The following is a 24,202-nucleotide window of genomic DNA, read 5'->3' on the forward strand; positions in this document are numbered from 1 at the left end:
CTGATTATCATCAACAGTGTTCATCTTTGGAGCAGGAACTACAGGCTTTTTAAACATATCCTCCTGCGTTGACACAGATGGTGGTGTTGTCTCCTTCGGGTTGTTGCTGTTGTTGTTGCTGCTGCTGCTGCTGCTGCTGTTGTTGTTGTTGTAACTGATGGTGATGTAGGTCATCATCAATCTGTATTAACTGTCCTGTTTCCACAGAGGCAACGCCCCCTGCTCCCTGTTCTTGGAATGGGTCAGAGAAGTTGGCAGGGAATATTAAGTTTTCAGCACTATGCGACTGTGAGATAGCCTGCTGTCTGTACTGGTCACTGAGAGCATGCTGTAACACTGCAGGGGGCTGGGACGAGTACATCTGGGAGCCCTGGGGGACGGGCAGCTGCTGCTGACCCAGGAACTGCATCTGCTGTGAGTTGAAGACAGGTGCTTGCCCTGGGGGGTACTGTGGTGATGGCTGTTGAGGGTACTGTGGGGAGGGTGCCAGGTGTTGTTGGCCTGTGTAGCTTGGAGATGGCTGCTGGGGATCTGGGGACAAGCACAACAATGTTTTGTAACAACAAATCACAGTGTCATGTGACAAGCGACAAGAAAAAGGTTTCATGAAAGTTAGAAACTAATATAACCATTGAAAACATTTTACCAATATGTAAAACAAAAATTGATAAAACAGTAAGATCCTTTCAAGAATGATAAGCACAAAATGCAAGAGTCACATGCATAATCAGTCTGAACCAGATTATGGTGATCACACTATCCTGTTATACAAAACATGGGTTGCTGCATACAGATTCTGCTCTTTTAAAGATATTTTCTGAATCCATATGCCCATCAAAGCCAAATAGAAAAGAATTAACCAAGAAAACAATCCTTGAACACTTCTGCATCAAGCACTGAGCTGACTCTGGGATACTTAACCTATCATGCTATTGCACACAAGAAGACATGGTCATCAATATCGCCCACCACAGTGTTCTGTTCCTATTTTGACAACTATTCATTCTTCCTACAAATAGCTACACATAAGCTGTTAAATGGGAAAACGTTTCCTTTGGGGATAACGTGCACAAAGTCAATCTCAATCTTTATTTCAGTACCGAGGAGGCCACAGGCCTATAGTTCATTTCATATATACAATTTTATAATCATGAGATTTTAGATTGGTTAGGTCTTCGATTATAATCTAGGGATATAGGTTTTAGCTCCGTTCGTCCGAGATGATTGGGGACAGATTTTCTCAACAACAAAAAATGTTATAGAAAAAGGAAACGGTGTTACAATTTGTTACACTATGGCCCTTGTTATGCATTTCTTGACTTAGTTTTCTTCTCTATTGAATTCTTCAAATGAATTTGTAATTTAAAATGTTGCGGTTTTCATTTATCAAGCCATGTTTTTTATTGATTTAAATTATTCATTATTACAATTATCAACATTTTGATGACTATTAGAGTTCTATTTCCAGTAGAGTAGGTATGTTGTTCTCGATGAAAATGCTGAAAGTATTTAGGTTGGCATATCAACTTACCAACAGGTGTATTAGGGTTGCTGACTGAGGGTCTTTTCCTTGGTACTATAGCAGTCTGAATGGGCAATCCTAGACCTCCACTCTGAGGCATTGCCGACCCCTTCGGCCTCTGTCGAGGTGTCACACTCGTACTCTCTATTGATGATGACACCACCGACCTACACAAGATATAAACAGTTGATAATCACCTAAATCACTATAAATTGCTTTCTTCAAGGTGCCGCAATAAACCTAAAACGTTAAACTGGCTGAATGGTTTTAAAGGGCTAAAAATAGTGAGTGAGTGAGTTTAGTTTTACGCCGTTTTTAGCAATATTCCAGCAATACCACGGCGGGGTACACGAGAAATAGGCTTCACATATTGCACCCATGTGGGAAATCGAACCCGGGTCTTTGGCGTGATGAGCAAATGCTTTAACCACAAAGCTACCCCACCGCTCCAGCTAGAAACTGAGAGACTATAAATGAGTCTCACACACAAAAGCAAAACAAATCCAACATACCCTACTTCAGGAAAGTCTATAAACACAGAAGAGTCTATAGCTCTAGGACTCTAGAAAAGAATGAAGAGCAGACAACCATGTCTATTTTGTAAAATCCAAAAGTCTGAAACGGAAGGCAAACAAGTCACTAGATCATGTTTGAGGATCAAGGTCAATCTAGTAGGAAGGTGGCTGACTTACTTCTGTGCTGTTGTCCTGGTCTGACGTGCCTCTGCCTCGGACATGGGTGAAGGAAGGGAGTTCATGTCTGGTGACGCAGAAGACTGGAAGACAGGTACATAGTTCTAACTCCGTCAACTCAACAGCTAATTCACGTCAGTGTTAAAAAATTGTGCATGAAGGTCAAGGGGTCTATGTCTTAACCTTAAAATTTAATGTAAAGATTTCAAGTGTTTCTTGATACAAATACTGCAGAAGAATAACTTTAAAATTGCTAGTGTACTCCAGTACAGTGGCACATGTAAAATCACTTGCCCTGACAATTTTTCCACTATACCGGCTGATTTTCCTGTTCATTTTTTTAAAATAAGCAACATAAATAACACTGGAAAGTCAACTGGACACCGGTACAGCGTGATATACAACTCTGCTAGCCCGACAGAAAAAAGCACTGGACTGGGACGTCGGGCATTGGGTTATTTCCACCCCTGGTAAAGGGGCCCCATACTTAATTTCCAACAATGTATGGCCACACCAATATGCCCCTTCTTCCCCAAATAACTGTTATTTAATCCTGCCTCATATTACTCTACTTGGTATAATAAAACCAACCAGTCAAAATAAAAGCATACACTACAATGTCTGTTATTAAACAGTCAGCATAACACAACACATTTTAACATCATAGCTAATCCACTTCATGAGTCTACACTTAGTCGGAACAAATGACCTGACATATCGGCCATTACATATGGGTGAGTGAGCTTAGTTTTACGCCGAACTCGACCGCCTCTGTGGTGTAGTGGTTAGAGCGTCCGCCCGCGGAGAGCGGAAGGTCGCGGGTTTGATCCCCGACCGCGTCATACCGAAAGACGTTAAAATATGGTACTTGTTGGTCCCTGCCTGGCGCTAGGCATTAATGGGTACAACAAGGACTGGTCGGCTCGGAGTCAGTATAATGTGTCTGAGTGGGGTATTCATGCTTCACTGCGGCATGGTATCTCAGTGGGCTAGCACTATAAAACCAGCCTAAGTCTGGGCTAGTACAAGCAGCCGCACATACACGTACACATACACACGCATGCACGTCGTCATATGAGCGAAATATTCTCAAGCACGACGTAAAACACTTTCACCTCACCTTAAGCCGAACTCAGCAATATTCCAGCTATGTGGCGGCGGTGCAATCATATATGAAATAATACAGTACTAGAATAGATCGGACAATTGGTGTACGGTGCAGGAGATACAATAACCACTGTAAAGATACAGAAGCTTGTAAATTCAAAAGAGTTGTAATATTATTATCAATGACAGACACTTTACATGTAACTAAGGCCATGATGCAAGAGCATTCATCAGGTTGAAATTGAACAAGGCTTTATCATAAGATACGATTAAGAGTGAACGAGCGAGTTTAAGGGGGCATATTTATTCACTACAAGTGCTTATTATCCCCTCTTGGTGAAATGGTTAGGTGAGTAAGTATGATTTTACGCTGCTTTTAGCAATATTCCAGCAACATCACGGCATGGGATGCCAGAAATGGGCGGACATGTTGTTATCAAGAAGAGCATTCTTTTTCTTTCTGAATAAAACTAACAGGAATTCATCTACAATTTGAAGTTTTCTTGGCAGTCAAATAAGGAATTTTCCATTACTGGTTGGATTTTCTAAAAAGTTGTTAAATACCTCTTTTGATCATGTAATCAGTAAAATACAAATCACCTTGCCAAAAACATCAGTATATATTACGATAACAATAGTAACCATTTGAACATGAACTGGGATGTTTTTATTTCACATGCCTTATTGACGTTTGTTCTAGACTTGGGGCTTAACTTTAGCCTCTGATAAATCCCTGACATTGTGACCAGGGGAATAGAAGGGACACTTACATTCATATTTGGCACAGGGTTTTCCCGGCCCATCAAACGGAAAGCAACACAACACACTTGGTATATATCAGGCCTCTTTTCAGGTTCAACTTCAAGCATGTAGGCTGAAACAAATACACCACAGAATCATCAATAAACTCTCAACTTAATTATTTTTAAATGCAACTGGTCAAGGAGAGAGTAATAGGGTTTAACAGAGAGGAAACGAGTAGTTTACCACAATGACGTAGATCAGAATTATTTTAGCTGTATGACTGCTGCCTGTATTTAATACCACCAGGTTTGACCAATAATCCAGGAATATCAAAGCAGGGAAACTAGCATGGGTCTTAACACAATGTACCCATTTTGGGAATCGTACCTGGGTCTACAGTGTGACATTAATCAGGTCTTTACGAAAAAACATTTTGGGCAATGTCAATTTATGCTGGTGTATGATGCCATACAATCACCTAAATAACAAAACAAGGTTGTTGGAGTTAATCCACAACTCACCTATTAATGAATGTAGTTTCTTTTCATGACTCATCTATTAATGAATGTGGTTCTTTTCAAGACCCACCTATTCAGAATGTAGTTTCTCTTCATGACTCACCTATTAATGAATGTAGTTTCTTGGAGTATCTGGAGTTATCTGGGACTGTGTAATTGCCACTCTGAATGGCCAGTGAGCTTTCCCCAAAAGGAAGCGAGAAGAAGCACAGTTTGTACAACAAGCAGCCCAACGCCTGGAAGAAGATAGAGTACCAACTGCTCCAAGACAAGAAGACAAAGACTCGGAAATCACGAGGGACATTACTGGTTCACAATAATCATGAGTGAGTGAGTATATTTTAAGCCGCACTAAGCAATAATCCAGCTATATGGTGGTGGCCTGTAAATAATCAAGCCTCAACTAGACAATCCAGTGATCAACAGCATGATCATTGATCTACGCAATTGGGATATGATGACACGATTGTGTCAACCACATCAGCAAGCCTGGCCACCCGATCCCGTTAGTCTCCTCTAACGACAAGCAAGGGTTACTAAAGATCAATTCTAACCTGGATCTTCACGGGCCTACAATAATTATGAACCTCTAATACAATTATACAATGCCTAAGTGAAACAGCTCCAGCCAACATATACTGAACAACATTAGAAACGCACCACCCTTATAATACGAAATATCCCCGTCAAGACTGAAATGTACCCAAGATATCGGAGCATCGTTGGTGCATTTTAGTGTGGTGCGTTTCTAATGTTGCTCAGTATATTTCCTTTCTACTATCTTGTTTGAGTGAGCGAGTGAGTACGGTTTTATGCTGCTTTTAGCAATATTTCAGCAATATCAAAACAGGGGACACCCGAAATGGGCTTCAGACATTGTTCCCATGTGGGGAATTGAACCCGCGTCTTCAGTGTGATGAGCAGACACTTCAACCATTAGGCCACCCCAATGCCCCAGCAAACATATGAACTGCACGCTGGTTTAAAAATAACAATCCCCAGTGCTATGTCAGATTAACATTTATGCTGACAGGTGAGAATTATGGAGACCATAGTGCAGCATTGTGAATCGACAATAAGGTGGAATGAAAGGTTATGAGACTCTAACAGTCTAACTTCAGACTGGAGGACTGATTACAAAAGCAGTTAAACATGTTAGAGAACACCCGATTCCTTTCTTATCAAATTTCATATGATAATAATAATAGATTTACTATAGCAATACGAGCATCCATCCACGCAATGAGGACAATCACATGCTATCAACCAAGTCACTTGACCCGAGCACTCCATCTGTTTAGTTTCCTCAAGAATCGGTTGTTGGGAACCTATATTCTCACCGGGAACCCCAGGTAGTGGTGGGAGTTGGACAAGTGTTTTTAACCCATGGCTGTACAACTAGAAAACAACAACTCACCCATATGTCAGCCTTTGTTGTGATGGGTTTCCCCCCATAAAGATCAACCATCTCAGGTGCTCTATATGATAATGTTGTATATCTGAAAAGAAATTTCACATTATAGGTAATTATGAATACATCCATTCTGTCTTAATGCAAGTATCTCTTAAATTTCTTTAATGGTAATGCAATGCCATAAACATATGTCATCTCATTCTAATGTTTATAATGCCGACAGAAGGATTCTTATTCTTTCCAGCATAGCATCTGGGGGAGTGTTCAGAGTTATCTCCCTTTATCTACAAACCTGTGAGTTCCCGCCCTCCCCTTACAACTGTTGTAACCAGTATGGAAACCCAAATGGTTGCACATGTAAATTTATGCATTTTGGAATGCTATTATAGTGAATTGGAGAAAATGAATTTATGTTTGTTTCATAAATCAATTTGGTTCAAGACTGCAGTCGAATGGAAAATCTTCCCCATTGCATTCTGTATACTGAAATATCCTCATGATAGATGAAACACACATTTATATTAACAAAGCAATTTAGCTAGGGGGAGATTATTAGGTATCACCAAATCATCCCTTGTTCGTGAACAGTGTGGGCACAGTTGGGAGCAGTGACTGGTGTATTTCGTAGTCTGATACTTTTTCACTAACTTTTGAATATCCTCTTCAATCTGTTTTACATTATGTGACTCTGGCGTCATGGTTCGACCTGTGGCGCTGCCAAAATCACACAAAACATAATTGCCCCCTTCTCCAATGAGGATGTTCTCAACCTGAAACAAAGACACCAGCCTGTAACACCTGTTTTATGTATGACGATTTGTAACCATGGTAACATTCACAGTGATATGCATTAAAATGATAGTAATCATATTCATCCCATATCATACACATATCATCATGATCATTTCTACAGATGGAACAAGATATATTTAACATATGGATGACAATAGAACAAGCCAGTGATTGACGATTTTAGAAACTTGTCTGACAGAAGTGTGTTGACACTTACCTTGAGGTCCCGGTGTAAGATGGGTGTCTGACAGAAGTGTGTTGACACTTACCTTGAGGTCCCGGTGTAAGATGGGAGTCTGACAGTGGTGGAGACGCGACACTGCCTCGGACACATCACAGAATATTTTCAGCACTTCCTTCTCTGAGAAGCCAGTATTTATCCGGTCATTCATGAGCTGTATGACAGACCCTGGGAACATACAGTCATGTATAAACATAAATGAAAGCACTACAAATTTCAATCTGATTACAACAGTCCTCTATCAAAATACTGGTAGAATTACACTTCCTTCATTTCTGTTATATGTTTGGAGTAAGCAAGTATGGTATTACACCACTTTTAGCAATATTCCAACAATAATCACAATGGGGGACACCAGAAATGAGCTTCACACATTGTACCTATGTGGGCAATCGAACCAGGGTCTTTGGCGTGATGAGCGGATGCTTTAACCACTAGGCTACCCCACCGCCCTATATGCTTGGAAATCCTGACACAGCTTTTACAAAAATAAATCACAACTAACATAAATAGCAATCTTAATAGTTATCTTAGTAAAATTCAAGTATGCTTCAGATGACTTTGGATTTGATAAGTGTAATATTAACTCCCAGAAAATAAAACGTGAAGAAAAAAAATAAGTCATTGTTCCATGCCACATTCAATTTGGTTCGTTCATGAACAATGCAACAATGCATTTATTGAATGGTATTTGTCGTGTGACACCACAAATGACAATATTACAGCTACATGATGACAGCTTGTAAATAACAACCTGGACTGTACAACCCAGTGATAGATGTTTCGAATGTTGAAATAACACAGATACATCCAAGTCACTGAGTCATCCACGAGATCCATTTGTTTGCCTCAGATTACCAGCATACTCTGTTGGGGACATGTTCTAACCTCAAATCCCATGTTATAAATACTTAAGTGCCCAAGCACCCTACCTCTGCAGTACTGCATCAAGATGAGAACCTCATACACTCTGTTTGGTGTCACTGCCACGCTGGAGTCAAGGAAACGGATGATATTCTTGTGACCACTGAGGTCTTTCTGCAAATGAAACATGGTTCTTGAGATTCTTTCAAATTAAGTATCTTCATGTTAACTATTACTGGAGTTATATTCAGTTCAAGCTGATCATCACTTGGTGTATTCATTATACAATTTAACAGACAAAATGGTGAACTTTGACAAACCAGGACTTCCAAATGCCTGAAGACTTTTCTCCCTTGAAGAACAATGGGAATTCATTCAGAGTAACAACAAACTTGATGAGTATGAAAAAATGAGTTTGGAAGAACTCAAGATTTGGGTAAAATATGATAATAAATATTTCACCATGACCCAACTAAATTTGAGCTGCATGAAATATGCATGGCAAATAAAGAAAAATCAATAGCATGACAACACTGTGCATAAATAGCCAATGTCAGCCATCCAGTTAGTGAAGCCAAATATCTTTAGTATCGAATGCAGGCATCACCCATATATAAGTTCGAGTGAATAATGCATAGAATTAGAAGGATTACTTGTCACTTACTTCAACCCAAGACATATCACTCTTGTGAGCTTATGCAACACTGAGTAAGTGAGTTGGGTTTTACACAACTTCTGGCAATATTTCAGCAACATCATGGCAGGGGACACCTAAATGGGACTTCCAACATTCTCAACATGTGGGGAATCAACCCAGATATATAAAGTGACAAGCGAAGGCTTTAACTACTTGGCTAAACATACGCCCCACGTGCAGTATTCAACAGCACATACACAAAAACAAACTGGATACCACATACCCAACACTACCATCAGATACCCAACACTACCATCAGATACCCCACACTACCATCAGATATCCAACACTACCATCACATATACCCCACACTACCATCAGATACCCTACACTACCATCAGATACCCCACACTACCATCAGATACCCTACACTACCATCAGATACCCTACACTACCATCAGATACCCAACACTACCATCAGATACCCCACAGTACCATCAGATACCCCACACTACCATCATATATCACCACACCACCATCAGATACCCAACACCTCGATCAGACACCCAACATCACCATCAGACACCAAACAATACCATCAGATACCTAACACTTCCATCAGATACCCAACACTACCATCAGATACCCAACACTTCAATCAGATACCCAACCCTACCATCAGATACCCAACACTACCATCATATATACCCTAAACTACCATCAGATACCCTATACTACCATCAGATACCCCATACTACCATCAGATACCCTACACTACCATCAGATACACAACACTACCATCAGATACCCCACACTACCATCATATATCCCCAAACTACCATCAGATACCCCACACTACCATCAGATATCACCACACTACCATCAGATACCCAACACTACCATCAGATACCCCACACTAGCATCATATATCCCCAAACTACCATCAGATACCCCAAACTACCATCATATATCCCCACACTACCATCAGACACCCAACACTACCATCAGATACCCAACACTACCATCAGATACCCCACAGTACCATCAGATACCCCACACTACCATCAGATACCCAACACTACCATCAAATACCCAACACTACCATCAGATACCCAACACTACCATCAGATACCCAAACATTCCACCAGATACCCCAAACTACCATCAGATACCCCACACTACCATCAGATACCCAACAATACCATCAAATACCCAACAGTACCATCAGGTATCCAACCCTACCATCAGATACCCAACACTACCATCAGATACCCCACACTACCATCATATATCCCCAAACTACCATCATATACCCCACACTACCATCAGATACCCCACACTACCATCATATACCCAACACTACCATCAGATACCCCACACTACCATCATATATCCCCAAACTACCATCAGATACCCCCATCAAACTACTACCATCATATATCCCCACACTACCATCAGATACCCAACACTACCATCAGATACCCAACACTACCATCAGATACCCAACACTACCATCAGATACCCCACAGTACCATCAGATACCCCACACTACCATCATATATCACCACACTACCATCAGATACCCAACACTACTATCAAATACCCAACACTACCATCAGATACCCAACACTACCATCAGATACCCAAACCTTCCACCAGATACCCCACACTACCATCAGATACCCAACACTACCATCACATACCCAACACTACCATCAGATACCCAACGCTACCATCACATACCCAACGCTACCATCAAATACCTAACACTACCATCACATACCCAACACTACCATCAAATACCCAACACTGCCAACAGATACCCAAATACCCAACACTGCCAACAGATACCCAACACTGCCAACAGCTACCCAACACTACCATCACATACCCAACACTACCATCAAATACCTAACACTACCATCAAATACCCAACAGATACCCAACACTTCCATCAGATACCCAACACTACCATCAGATACCCAACACTACCATCAGATACTCAACACTTCCACCAGATACCCAACACTACCAACAGATACCCAACACTTCCACCAGATACCCCACACTACCATCAGATACCCAACACTACCATCAGATACCCAACACTACCATCAGATACCCAACAGTACCATCAGATACCCAACACTACCATCAGATACCCAGATACCCAGACTACCATCAGATACCCAACACTACCATCAGATACCCAGATACCCACACTACCACCAGATACCCAACACTTCCACCAGATACCCAACACTACCATCAAATACCCAACACTGCCAACAGATACCCAAATACCCAACACTGCCAACAGATACCCAACACTACCATCAGATACCCAACACTACCATCAGATACCCAACACTACCATCAAATACCCAACATGCGTCAATGATAACAAGTGAGTATATACTCAAAGGCTAACATTATTTGGAGCCCCGGTTTGGTTTTAAATTCTTCAGAACAACATTTCAATTACATCATGTGTCTGCTTTGTCTGTGCAAGACTGCATACACATACTATTTTGGTGAAACCCATGGTATGGTACCGGTAAACCATAATTCAAATGAAGAATGAAAATTTGTTGAAATGCATTTTGGCAGGGAACTTTTTAAAACAATATTGCAGCACCTAAACTGACTAGCCATCTGTGCTGTTTGAGAAAACTTTTGTTAAACATATTTATAGGACAGAAAATGAAATCAGATAAAAGCTCTGCTGCTGTAAGAGTAAGCCACTTGAGCTGACAACACCAGACACAACTGATGGACACACATCCAGTATACTCCAAGAGCGAAGAGGATGTTATAGCATAAATTGGTGAATAATGTGCGATCATCACCAACAGAAAAGTACTCACAGCAATTTTGATTTCTTTTTGACAGACTGCCAAATCACGGTCATTGTTGACGTACATGCGCTTGAGGGCATAGCGGGATCCATTTTGAACCTTCACCAAAAACACAATGGCAAAACCACCTGGAAATAAAACAGAATTGATCAGTTATTGTAGTCGGTCTCACCCAGCATGATCATTGACAGCTGCTGTAACATGTGGTAGCCAAACCAAAAATGTCAGATCACTGTCAAGTCATTCACAAGTCTTTCACGAGGAAGTCACAATATGGTTGAAATATTGCTGATGTGACTATAAATATTACCTCACTCAATCTTTTCCGAGGCAGTTACGAACCACACTTCAGTAATTCTCAAGCCACTAACAAGTCAGTATAGACTTGTGGCTAGAATGCATTATACCGGATACCTAGCAGGGTTAGGTTAGGGGTGAGGGGTTAGGGGTTAGGGGTTAGGGTGTAGTTTCATCTCAGTTATATATGTTTTCACCTTTCCGCGCTCGCATCACGTGACCTAATTAAATATGGCAGGCAGGTATCCAGTATAATGCATGTGTACCAGACTTATCGTAACTCTTGCTGTTTGTATAGAGTTATCGCCAACTTCAATCAAGGCACTACATAACAATGATAACACTGCACTGTGTTAGTGACACTGACATTTGTATCTGTGGTAGTGTAATGAGATTAGAAAGACCGGGTTTCTCAATATCTTCATCTCCGTCCATCGGATCAGAATCATATCCAAAAGCATCATAATTAGTTCTAATGCAGCTGTCATCGTTTTCACTAATATTCAATGATAGTCTAGGTTTTTTATTTTTCAGTGCAAAGGTGGATAAGTACTATGGTGTTAAATAAAGCAGACTGGTGTGTGTATGTCAGAATCTTGTATAACTGATGCACGGCACACAGTACATAATAGTTTAACATAACCAAATTATTGCATCAGAGCATGGAACTAGTGAAATCTTCATTGCCACAGACAACAAGTGTGGTTATACAAGTCTAAAGGAAACTGACAATGAAGACAGTCCAGGCAAGTCATGCCAATTAACAGTAAAAGAACATCAGGTCAGGTATTTGAAACCACATGAAGTAAAGTAAATATTAAGATGTCATTTTGTTGTCATGGATAGTATACTGGGGAGATAATTCGAGAGAAAAATCATGTCAACCTTTCTGCTGTTATGTCAATAAAGTTTGGAATAAACATTTGTTGTGAATGAATTTCTGCATTGATTTTTGCTAATAGTTAAGAAATAAACTTGAGATTTATGCGGAAAACAATTAAAACACTATGATGGTAGAGAATTGCTTCAATTGTCATAATTTGGTAATTGATGATAATGGCAGAAAGTTTAAACAAGGTAAACATATTGTCACTTTGAAACTCTCAGGACTAGTGAAATAAGGCACACACTACAAGTGAGTGAGTAAGTTTAGTTTTATGTCACACTCAGCAATATTCCAGCTACATGGCGGCGGTCTGTAAATAATCAAGTCTGGACCAGACAATCCAGTGATTAGCAGCATGAGCATCAATCTGCTCAATTGGGATATGATGACATGTGTCAACCAAGCCAGCGAGCCTGCCCACCCGATCCCCTTAGTCGCCTCTTACAAGCATGGGTTACTGAAGGTTCATTCTAATCCGGACTTCCACGGGTCTCACACACACTACTAACCTTTGGACAAAAGGCTGAATAAATTAAACACTTCAACATTTGTTCCTGTAAGCTTTCTGTCTTCAAACACAAACTGACAAACGTTTTGTTTCATATTTCAAAGGCAAAAATGAAGCAGTCCCTCATACAGTCAAAATCCCCCAAACACATGGTACTTTACAAATACTACCTGATGGAGACATACATGAGAGTGAGTGATGCACGTATGTGCAGTGGAAGTGTATATATTCTCATTTTAAATCTGTAACACATCTCATGTGTACTCTCGCTACATGTCCTGGTGAAAGATCCATCCACATCTACATAATATCAATTGATGAATGGCAATGTTTTCATATTGATGCAAAAAGCAATTTAATGAATATCAGCACTACATAAATAATTTACAGGCAGAGAAACATCTACAATTATAATGGTTACCATAGATAATGAAATGAACAATGGGGCAACAGAAAATTCAATTTAATGGATCAGTCTATCATTAGGGCTGATTAAGCAAATTAATTATATTAATTAATTAATATTGTGGTACGTTTGAGTCGATATATTGATGTTAGCGTTCAAATCAATGACAACCCTAGTGACAGACACAACAAAGGTAAAATAATCCTTTTGTTCTGTGTTAATATAACAGTAACATTTACAGTAAATCTTTTGGGGTCTTTGAAAGCAAGTATTTTACAATACATCTCTCAAGACTAGTAAACAAAATTAGCTATCTGAAATATTTTTTCATTATTTTCCACCTAAAAAGTTTGGGAATAAAATAAAATATTCATATTGAGCTGTGATTAACATATATTAGTTTGAGGCACCATGTTTGAGAGATTCAGTTCTGTGAGCAATATGGATTCCTTTACTTACAATTGTAAATCTATGTTCGTTGTTTTCACAGGTAAAAATCAATATTCCATACTTTAGTGCCAAATGCAGAGCTAAAATAAGTGCCTAAGTGCACACTTAGCAATCATGAAGAAAAACTATTCAGTAGATTAAATGTCCTTTCATAAAAATACACCAGACAAACCATATTGTGATCGACAAGTTAAACCTGGGTATTCAGATACAGAAAAGGATATTTGAGACAGCAGTTAACAACAAACAAGGTGAACGACATTCAGAGAGGTCAGAGATGGATCAAAGTATTGTTCTGGTTGCGACTCGGCAAACCGAAAATTGAAATTCATATCATGCATATGGTACACTCAAAAATAATGGGTTATTTAACTACAAGTAATTAACTCTATCTTAATTTTAGGATGTGAAGTTTCGTGTATTTGTCATTTTGGTACAGAAATATATGTCAGTTTTCTTTTCCTTTAATCTGCTTAAGTATGAATTTCTTTTTCCATGAAAAATGATGTCATCACTTGTGAAAATGATTCAAGTGTAAATTTAAAGCAGCAGTGATCATGCTAAGATGGCTGTTTCCTCAACGAATAAAGCTCTTGAACAAATGATGTGACAGGGAAACTCAAGGAGGAGCAGGAAGTAGATACTGTTAATAGGAACCTAAATGTCATTGTTGTCTTGCCTCAGGTCAGTTCAGGTCAAACTCAGATTCTCTTTATTCCTGAAACATCACAGTAATAATGCTGACTTGGGACATTTTGGTTGAGATACAGATTTCCATAATTACCCTACTTTCAATTTAAAATCTTTTTTCAAATTATTGTGAAAACAAAAATGCTGAGAGAATATATTGATGTGAACAGCTTTTCACATTTTTTTTACGGTTAATGTAACAAGAATGTCAGAAAAGAAGTAGAACTCAGATATTTACAACTTATGTGAAATCGATGATCACAGCTATGGTGTTTCCAAACCAAGAATCATAAGGATTAGTGGAGGACTTGGCTATATTGGTAGCCAAAGGATGAAGTCTACCATGCTAGTTCAGTACAGTGTCTCCAACTACATGGTGTCCAGTGGCAATTATCATACAATAGTCCTTTTTTTCAGTTATAAATAGGGCTGCAATGATTTGGTTCGATTCAGGAATCTGACACCTTAGTTTCGACTTTCGATAACCATTATCACTATTTCAATTCGATATTTGAATACCTATTTGAATTATTTCCACACAGCCAGACGTAATTTTGACTCCAACTAAAGCAGTTTCGAGAACTGAAATAAAGTGAAGCGTGATTGGATGATGCCGGGCTAAGTATCGAATGAGAATTGTTACTAATGTTAGTAGACATCACCAAGTTGACGATGGGTTTCACACTAAAAAACAGAGATAAATAAAATCTTATGTTTTCTACTTGTATGAAGAACCGAATCGAGGGTCCAATATCAACAATCAAATCGAATCGAGGTCTGGGTGAATCGTTGCAGCCCTAGTTATAAATCTAATTCAAAATTAACCCTTCATAGTTTCAATACAAAAATTAAAAATACTGTTCGAGAAATATGACATCAAAGGCCCTCAACACTTTAGGATGTGATCACTTTGACTGTTTATATGTTATTTCCTGTTTCCAATCTCAAAGGAAATATCCTGTCAATTCTGTGTTGTATCATGACATAGTGAATTGTTTTCAGATAGGTTTCAGATAGAGGCTTGATATCAAATTGATTCTAAGTTTCATATTTCCATGAGGATGTGCTGACATTTTGATCTAAAAATCACAGAGTCAAGAACACAGAAAAAGGCACCACTTTCAACATGTTCAGCAATATAACCCATAAAACTACACATGGCTGGTTGACATGTATAGAAAGTCTTGTGAAGAAACATCGACCAGATTTTCAGATGAATAAATAATGCACATGCTTATCACTTCCATTCTATAATGGCTGGGGGCAGATCTTCCAGGTCAAGATTAAAGCACAATACTGCTTAACTGTGGAATCTACATTTGATGAAAGAGTGACTGAGTTGGGCTTAATGCCACTTAAACGACTTTGGAAAAACATTTGATTTCTAACATTGCGTGATAGCTTAATGAGTGATGTAAAAAGTGAATCAGGTCTGAAACATTCCCCACAAGCATGTCAATAGGCCTGAAAAGGGCCTGCTCCATTACCATAGCAAATCTAAACTTTGATGCCTCATATCCAGTAGATTTACGCTTAGTAATGTGAACTGACTATTCTACATTGGGTGCCATTTTTAGCCTGGGGAATTGTGCTGTTATTTTATGAGAGACATAAGCATGCTAAGGTAATTAATACACAATATGATAAATATTAAAAAGAGATTCAGGCTGATTTTGAACATGTTGTAACTTGATTTGACACCAAATCCCAAATTTTGATATGTGTTCTTAAAACCTCCAATGAAAATATTTTTATTGATACTGACCTGTCATATAAATCACTTTGAGTCTCCTCAATTGACATATCAAGTGTAATAAATAGTGTTATCATGTGTAAAGTCTCAAGATCTTTTGATGTTGAGAACTGTTTGATAACAAAACCTTTGTCAGTAAATTAAACTAAGGGCTCAACTTTGACCTCGATACGAGTGACCATGGTGACAGATGATAATGAACCTGAAAGGCTGGCCAGCTTAGATGACTAGAAACAGTGTTTGAAATTGAGAGTTGTGGTGTAGCCCTTGATGTTTTCTTTATAGAAATCTGAGAGATCACAAGTCCTTATACTATTACTGTTATAAACATGGCCTCCATGTACTTGTTGCAAGCCCAAAATCACTAACATTAAGGCTTTGACAAGGACAACTTGATTCTAACGGTTAATTTTGACCACTGTAGTAATAATTTATCATTTTCTCTATTATTGATAACTGCATTTTATCTAGTAAACTTAACAGCTTGTAGCTTCTGTGGGCATAAGGATATTTTCCCTAGTAGTTTTATACATCACCACACAAAACAACCCAGGAAACTCGGTCCTGACAATCTGTCTTGAGCTTGTGCTATATTACATTCCTGCTACACAGATTGTTATTCAGGAGGGTGAGTTTTTATTTTACATGTGACAAGTACTCACACACGTGAGTGGTGAATCATAGTTCATGGTGACCTAAATTAGTTGCTCAACTATTTAAGAAAGTGTATATGATGGTACTCGGTAACGTGTTTCAGTTATATGATGGTGGTATGTAAATAATTGGATCTGGACCTGACAATCCTGTGATCGACATCATGAGCATTCAGCCATGCAATGATGCATTTTGGATGTGATGATATGTAATCATAAAGTCTGTGAGCTTGACCATCTGATCCTGAGTCACATCTTATTACAAGACATAGGCTGTTTGGATGATATGTCCTCACCTAAAATCTCCAGCAGGGGATTATTAGCATTATTCAGGATTATTAGCCATTTTCTTAATTTACAATGGGCCACTGCCCTTGTATCAATAGTAAACTTCAAAATTTTACTTGGCCATTTTTTATTCTAATGTGCAAAATGGCCCATGGCCCCTGCCTTTTCCAATCCCAGCTCCAGGTTTACATTTGTGTTAGTCTTTATGATTATTAGTGAAATTTCATATTTTCCTTTTTTTTTATCTCTGAGTATGGCTGCTTGAAGTCTTTACAACGACAGAAATGTGTAGCATATGACATCAAAAGGAGGAAAAGGGCAAACCTTAGTCCATGTAACCTATGTAAAGAATTTTGTAAAAATCTAGCAGGTAAGTTCAAACACTGTAGCTTGAAGTTTTGCCATGGAGGTCTGCAAATAAGTAAATATAGATCCTATTTTCAGGAAGAGTAATTTATCATGTGGCTATCGTGACTCCCACCACTGACAGAGCAGGCTTGTTGCTCTTTCTTTACAAAGTTTCACAAGTACTTATTGAATGAAATTTAACAGCAATGTTAGTTTTGTTACTAAAATGCAGAGCAAGAGATGAATGTTTCTTTAAACATGCTCTGGTTTTTCCCATTTATCACAGATGAAGTACAAAGAAATATAAAAAAAAGAAAGTAAAAAACCCCAATGATTTCTTATCTAATGTTGTAAAATGGCTGCTGATTTAAAAACAAACACAACTTTAGTCACTAGTTTAAAAGTCTAGTAGTTAGTTTTGGCCTAGTAAGCTGTGCTTATATAAAGCTGAAATATTAACACTACAATATACTAAAAATGATGCCAGGGATAGATATACACAAGTGTTGATTGGCTGCTTTCCACCAGATACTACATATAACCAAAGGTTTGACATAAGCATTCTGTCACTCCAAGATAATATGTTTAATTTTGAGTGGCACTTTTTCACTCTTGACGTAACAGGCATGCTCAGGAATGACTCAGATGCAGAGAATGACAAAACACCACCATTTTATAGAATGAATAAGACATCTTCAAAAGTCTAATCATGACAAATATGTATACAGAGACATTTAGAATGAGTTTAAATATCAGCTGCAACTATGTCCGCAGAAGTAGGAATAATCTAATGGTTGAAAAACTAGTAAAACTAAAATATACGTGATAGATTTATCTGCTATTTCTGTTCTGACTAGCGTTGAGAATTGGTTAAAATCTCATAATTGATGATTGGTTCATTACTACCGATCAATCATCAAAAATAATTGGTTAGCATCATTTATGAAATTTGTTAATGCACATAAAAATAAGGTAAAGAACAAGTAGTTCTTTTGGGGGGTTTTGGCAAAATTTCACATCTTTAAAGGATGACGAGTATGTTAGGAACATAAATTTCTTGGAATCTTTAAGATAAATTCAATCGTGACTTGAAACGAGCTTGTAGTGCTTACGAAATGTAACAGACAAAACCAACCATGTGAAAAATATTGTTAATGAAAACAAGTGTTCCAGAATTGGTTGTGTTTGATTATGAGAAATTGTGATCGACTGCTTGGTCGTTTAGTCACTACGACCAATCTTCGATTATTTCAATTAATCGGACCACCACTACTTCTGACACAAACTACAAACAATGCTGGACAGTCCCTGACAGTCTTCCTTTACACAATCCCTAAATTTCAATTCATAAAAATTATCTTTTCATAGTATGCAAAAAGCATCACGGACAATCTCTATTTCACATGGTCCTTGTCTCAGTCATGCCGGACTCAACTCTGATGACCTGACAAAAGTCCTGAATATCATACTTTATTACTGAATTTAATCATTAAATTGAAAACAGTGTGGTATGGTTATAATGTAGTCAAAATACCAAATAAATGTTTTACAGAGTATAATCATGATAATGAGAGCAAATACCATAGTGTTTCTGGATATGTACGTAAATAACTTCAAGCCTTCGAGGTTTGACCTAGGTCACCACTGGGGAAAAGTGAGATAAATCATAGATGCCAAATTTAGAGTATTGATGATCAAAATGGTTGCAAAATAGAAGATTGATCAGTAATGACAAGACTGAGAGGACAATTTCCGGATCTAATATACATTTTAGATAGCCCACAACCGTTACTGTAAATTTGAACAAAAAATGATTGGAAAAGTTATGTTTGTCCGAAGCAAGTATGGTAATCATGGTGAGTGTCAAGCTGAATAGATTTTGAATATAGTTGCATTGGAAAAATAGTGAACCTCACATAAATGATAAAACGTATATACCACGTATCTTAAAATGCTGAAGTCAAGACGAGTGGATTTATTGTCATAAAAAATTGGTCAGAGAGAGCAAATCACTTGGGATGCTTCTCAAAACACTCCTGATGACCTTTCTTATATAGACCAATGTTAAAGGCATTCAAAGTGCTATCAGAATGTTTGCTTTAGATGGGATATCCAAAAATGACCTCACTATTCATGCAATTCAGATTAGTGAATGATTTAGGGTAAGTTGCATCCGACTTTATTCCATCTGCCAGTCAATGTGTTGAATGTTTGGAGACAAGTAGAACATCAAGCTTTCCAGCCATGCAAAAAGAGTGTTAATGACAATAAATATTCGTTATTTTCACTATTTGGACTAGTGTTGGGAATTGGTTGAAATCTCACAATTGATGATTGGTTCAATACCAACGACCAATCATCGAAAAAAATTTGGTTAGAGTCATGTTTTTAGATTTTCCTATTCAGGTTGTAGTTGCAGATAAGTATAAAGAAAAAAACATTTGGTTCTCTGTTGTTGTTTTTTAGAAACTGCACATATTACATTTGCAGATTTCACATCCAGTGTAAAATGATTCAGTTCCAGTGTTACATTAACTTTCCAGATTCTTCAAGAAATATTCAGTCATGACTTTTCAGAAAGTGAAGCGAGTTTTCTTAGAAATATGTATTACACGTTTTCAGGCCCTGACAACGTCCTAGATATGTTCCATCATCAAGTATTTCAAACTCTATTACAGCGGTTCCAAAATCGTTTGTGTTCGATTATGAGAAAATGTGATTGATTGCTTGGCCCGTTTAACCACTGCGACCAATCTTCGATTATTTCAATTAATCGGACCACCACTAATTTGGACTCGTAAACACATGGCAACCAATTCAGGTCAATTCTACTACCACGGACTGTGATTTCCCTTGTTAATGCTGCACTCAGCAATTACTAGTAACATGCAGCTATATGACAGCAACCTGTAAATCATTAAGCCTGATCAGACAATCCAGTGATTGATGATATGAGCATCAATCCATGTTTTTTTTATAACCACAAGTAATTTTTATTCTTCTGTGATACACTTGCAACTGCCAATTCAAGTGCGAGCACTGAGTGTTGTGCTGAATTTCCAAGCTCAAAATTGTTTCCCCGTCCCAGCAAAATTTCAGTGGACTTCAGTATTCATATGTACATCAATATTTGACTCTCTTATGTGAGTGTACTTGATCAAAATCACTACACTCAGGGTTCAGATTAGTGGAAAAGATGTAGCCTGGTATTTGTCGCATCTTTAATAACCAGTTGTATATTTATCAGGCTCAATATTTTATAATCATGATTTGAAGGTACTAAAATCTTGCAAATATTTGGTTACTTGAACATTGTAAGCATACACACATCATAAGGCATTAACATTTAATGAATGGTTGATCATGTTGAACATCCTAAATAAGAAATCTCATACTAAAAATATTTTCTCTGCAATCATTCACTGCATCAGTGCACCTGGCAAACAATTAATCATCAGAACATCACCAGGTAAAGCTCAAATCAATAAATTATGTCAGCTGAACGATATTACATTATGACACTGTATTCAGTATTTCAAAATTAATTACACTTAAACATGATGACCTTGTTTCACTCACTCATAAGACAAAAGAAACATACACTTGTTTCCATAGTAACATGGACCTAACTGATGTAGGTCAGTAGGTAAGATTTAATGATTAGCATTCTGATTTGTTTTAGTTTTTCATTCAATACTTAAAAAATACATCTCATAAATGCCTAACACAGATAATGTGCACATTATTTTGTAATTTTATTGTTACATAGATTTATATACAAAAAGTCAAAGAAATTATAACATGTAGAAACACTTTCGTGAATGTAAACATGTACATGGATAATTTCATGCTGTTTTCCTTTGTAAATAAACATTTTGGTTACTATGTTTTTTCAATAAAAAAATCCCCTTGAAAAAGTTACAGCAACGGATCTCAGAGACACTTCTGTTTGACTGGCTGACAGGAAATGTTAACACAAAATGACAATAAGTTTGCTTACCTCATTAAATTTTCTTAAACTATTTTAATTTAAATTTTCCAAACCACAATTTTCATAATTTATTTCAGTTTTACTGGCCACTGACATTAGTTGATGAAGTGTGAAGGTTCAGCAATGGACAATTTGCCACTAATGTCAACATGACAATTGACAACATTATGTCATAAGGTATTCACAATATCAGTCGGCCCATGGTATTAGTGTATCTCACTAACAAGTGTGACACTTAATGGTTTCTATGGGACATCTGGCATTCCCAATGTGTTGACTGTAACTAAGCTAACATGACAATACATACCAGATGTATCACCACTTTCTTTACCTGAACGAAATGCCAGTCTAAGAAAACTTAGGCTCAGTATTATTCGTTACACAGCTATACTGAGTCTAACAAAACCTAGTAGAAGGTCGCGTCAGCTAACCTTTTGGACTGACCAATCAAAACACAGCTTACAAATCGTGAAAGTTAACATACCGTTTGAACCTTTACCTAAAAAACTCGAATGATTTCAAATGCTATCGCTTCCGAGTGATACACGCAATGAGTAAACAGTCGCTGAAAATAGCGTTTTTGTCAATATTTAAGGATGTCATCTTGCGAAAATATAAGCAAATAGTAACCATGTCATTAGAAACCCATAAGCTTATATACTGCAGGTCAAATATCTGTGTTTTATGCGGATTTCGTTTGTTGTTAGATCAGTGTCAGCGACCAGGGAAGAGAAAATCCCAAAAGCGGTTTGTAAGTCCCGCCGAACCCTAACAAGTAGTCGTTGTCTGATTGGTTAAATCTGTTCAGGCGTCTCGTGTTTGAATGGATGGTCATAGGTCGCTCAAAGGTTACCTGACGCGACCTTCCACACGGTTTTGTTAGACTCAGTATAGCAATGTAACGAATAATACTGAGCCTAAGTTTACTTAGACTGAACGAAATGCTGGAAAACTGCACATTTTTCAGGAAAAAGGCTTTTAAATTACCAAGTCAGTCATGACAAAACTATGTAACCTGAATCTCCATTATTTGGATTAAAAATAAGTGTTTGCCTGTAGGCAAATGGCAGGAAGGTTTTGTGTTGGGCCAATAGTTTCAAATTAGAAAGGATCGCTTAGGATTGATATAAATTTATGTGTTGATTTATTTGTCAACATAAGCTGTAGTGTTTTCTAAAACAGGACTTGAATTGTTAATTTTTTTCTAAAGTGTGTGAGTCCTGATGGCAGTGGGTCATTTTCAAAAATTTCAAATACTAATTTCCATTACAATCAGATGCAACAGAATTATTATCAATGATTTTGTACCAACTGAAGATTCATGACCAAAAGATTTGACAGCACATCTTTATCCATGTAAGTCAAAACCTAATGTCATGGTGTTGAATTAATAAACACAGAGTTAAAAGGTTGGTAAATCAATCAAAGCCTATATCTGCTGAATAATTATTTTATCAGAACGAGTCATGTTTCACCAAAATATTTTTGCTCCAAGTGCATGCAATCTCAAATCAAAACAGATTGTCAATATTGTGTCTTGATGGATTTAATTGTTGTGTCATATATAAAAGGCTTTAAATAAAAAATGTGAACATGAACATACTTTAAAATGTCTGTTTAACATGTCTACAATTGAAATATAATGAACTTCAACATGCAAGTTCATGATTTGTATCCAGAATCATTCAACAACAGATATAACAAATCTAAAGTCAGATGCTGAATAGACAAACATCAACTGTCTAAATTAACTCAATACCACATAGCATAGGTAGCCCTGTGCTTGTCCTTACAGTGCTAAAAGCGTCAAGTTTCTATGGCTTAAGATTATTATCATAAAGGTTTGTGCTCAGAGAAATATAAAAAACAATCTTTCCCAAAAGCAAGGTAGAGGCAGGAATAAATAAGTGTACCTAAGCGACAGTTGTTGCACATAAGCACTGATGGGTACATGCAATCAAGATGCCATTGTAGGTATATGGTCATGTCAATGGTAGAGTAAAATATCAACGCGACAGATGGGTGTCACGTCCAGAAATATGTTAAGAGTCGGTATCTTGAGTTCACGCCCCCAAATAAGATTTGCTTAGGTTTTGTTTGACCCACCTTCTGCAATCACATCTTCAACTGTGACACTGTATCTACCAACTTGGAACACTTTTCCAATATGTGCATTTTGCTGTGTTGAACCGTCAATTTTTGAGAAAAATTTCTTCATGGCAGCGGCCTACAAATGTGAACTTGTAAGTCAAATCATTCCGAGGTTACTCATCAGATCAAAATTGAACTCGGTTACTTCCTGTATTCTCACTGACTTCCGCTGGCTTCTGACAAATTTCGGAGTGCCACATTCCCGAGCTGAAATCTCTTACTGTCTCACCGAAGTATATGTCACTGCACGCTGATTCAACAAAGACCTGTTATACTTTACAATAAACGGTTCATTTGTGAATACTGATTGCGGCGAATTCATCGCACCTGCTTCTGCTAAAATTATGGCGGACTTCTCGTCTGACAGACGTCACGTGACACACCTCGGCACT

At 37.9% G+C, this 24,202-nt stretch overlaps 1 protein-coding gene across 1 annotated transcript; it reads right to left on the reverse strand.

Moving 5' to 3' along the window:
* On the reverse strand, window positions 1-24,163 carry LOC124275072 (AP2-associated protein kinase 1-like). The gene is made up of 11 exons (XM_046710546.1): window positions 23,766-24,163; window positions 11,399-11,517; window positions 7,963-8,068; window positions 7,059-7,198; window positions 6,646-6,767; window positions 6,001-6,082; window positions 4,687-4,819; window positions 4,092-4,195; window positions 2,215-2,297; window positions 1,532-1,689; window positions 1-531 (listed from the first exon to the last, which is right to left on the reverse strand). The coding sequence occupies exons 1-11, from the start codon at window positions 23,875-23,877 to the stop codon at window positions 50-52; spliced, it is 1,641 nt and encodes a 546-aa protein (XP_046566502.1). The 5' UTR covers window positions 23,878-24,163; the 3' UTR covers window positions 1-49.
* Between the last annotated feature and the right edge of the window lie 39 nt (window positions 24,164-24,202).

The sequence above is a fragment of the Haliotis rubra genome, unplaced genomic scaffold (assembly GCF_003918875.1).
Source record: "Haliotis rubra isolate DU_JTF1 unplaced genomic scaffold, ASM391887v1 Scf198, whole genome shotgun sequence".
Taxonomy (NCBI): Eukaryota; Metazoa; Mollusca; class Gastropoda; order Lepetellida; family Haliotidae; genus Haliotis; species Haliotis rubra.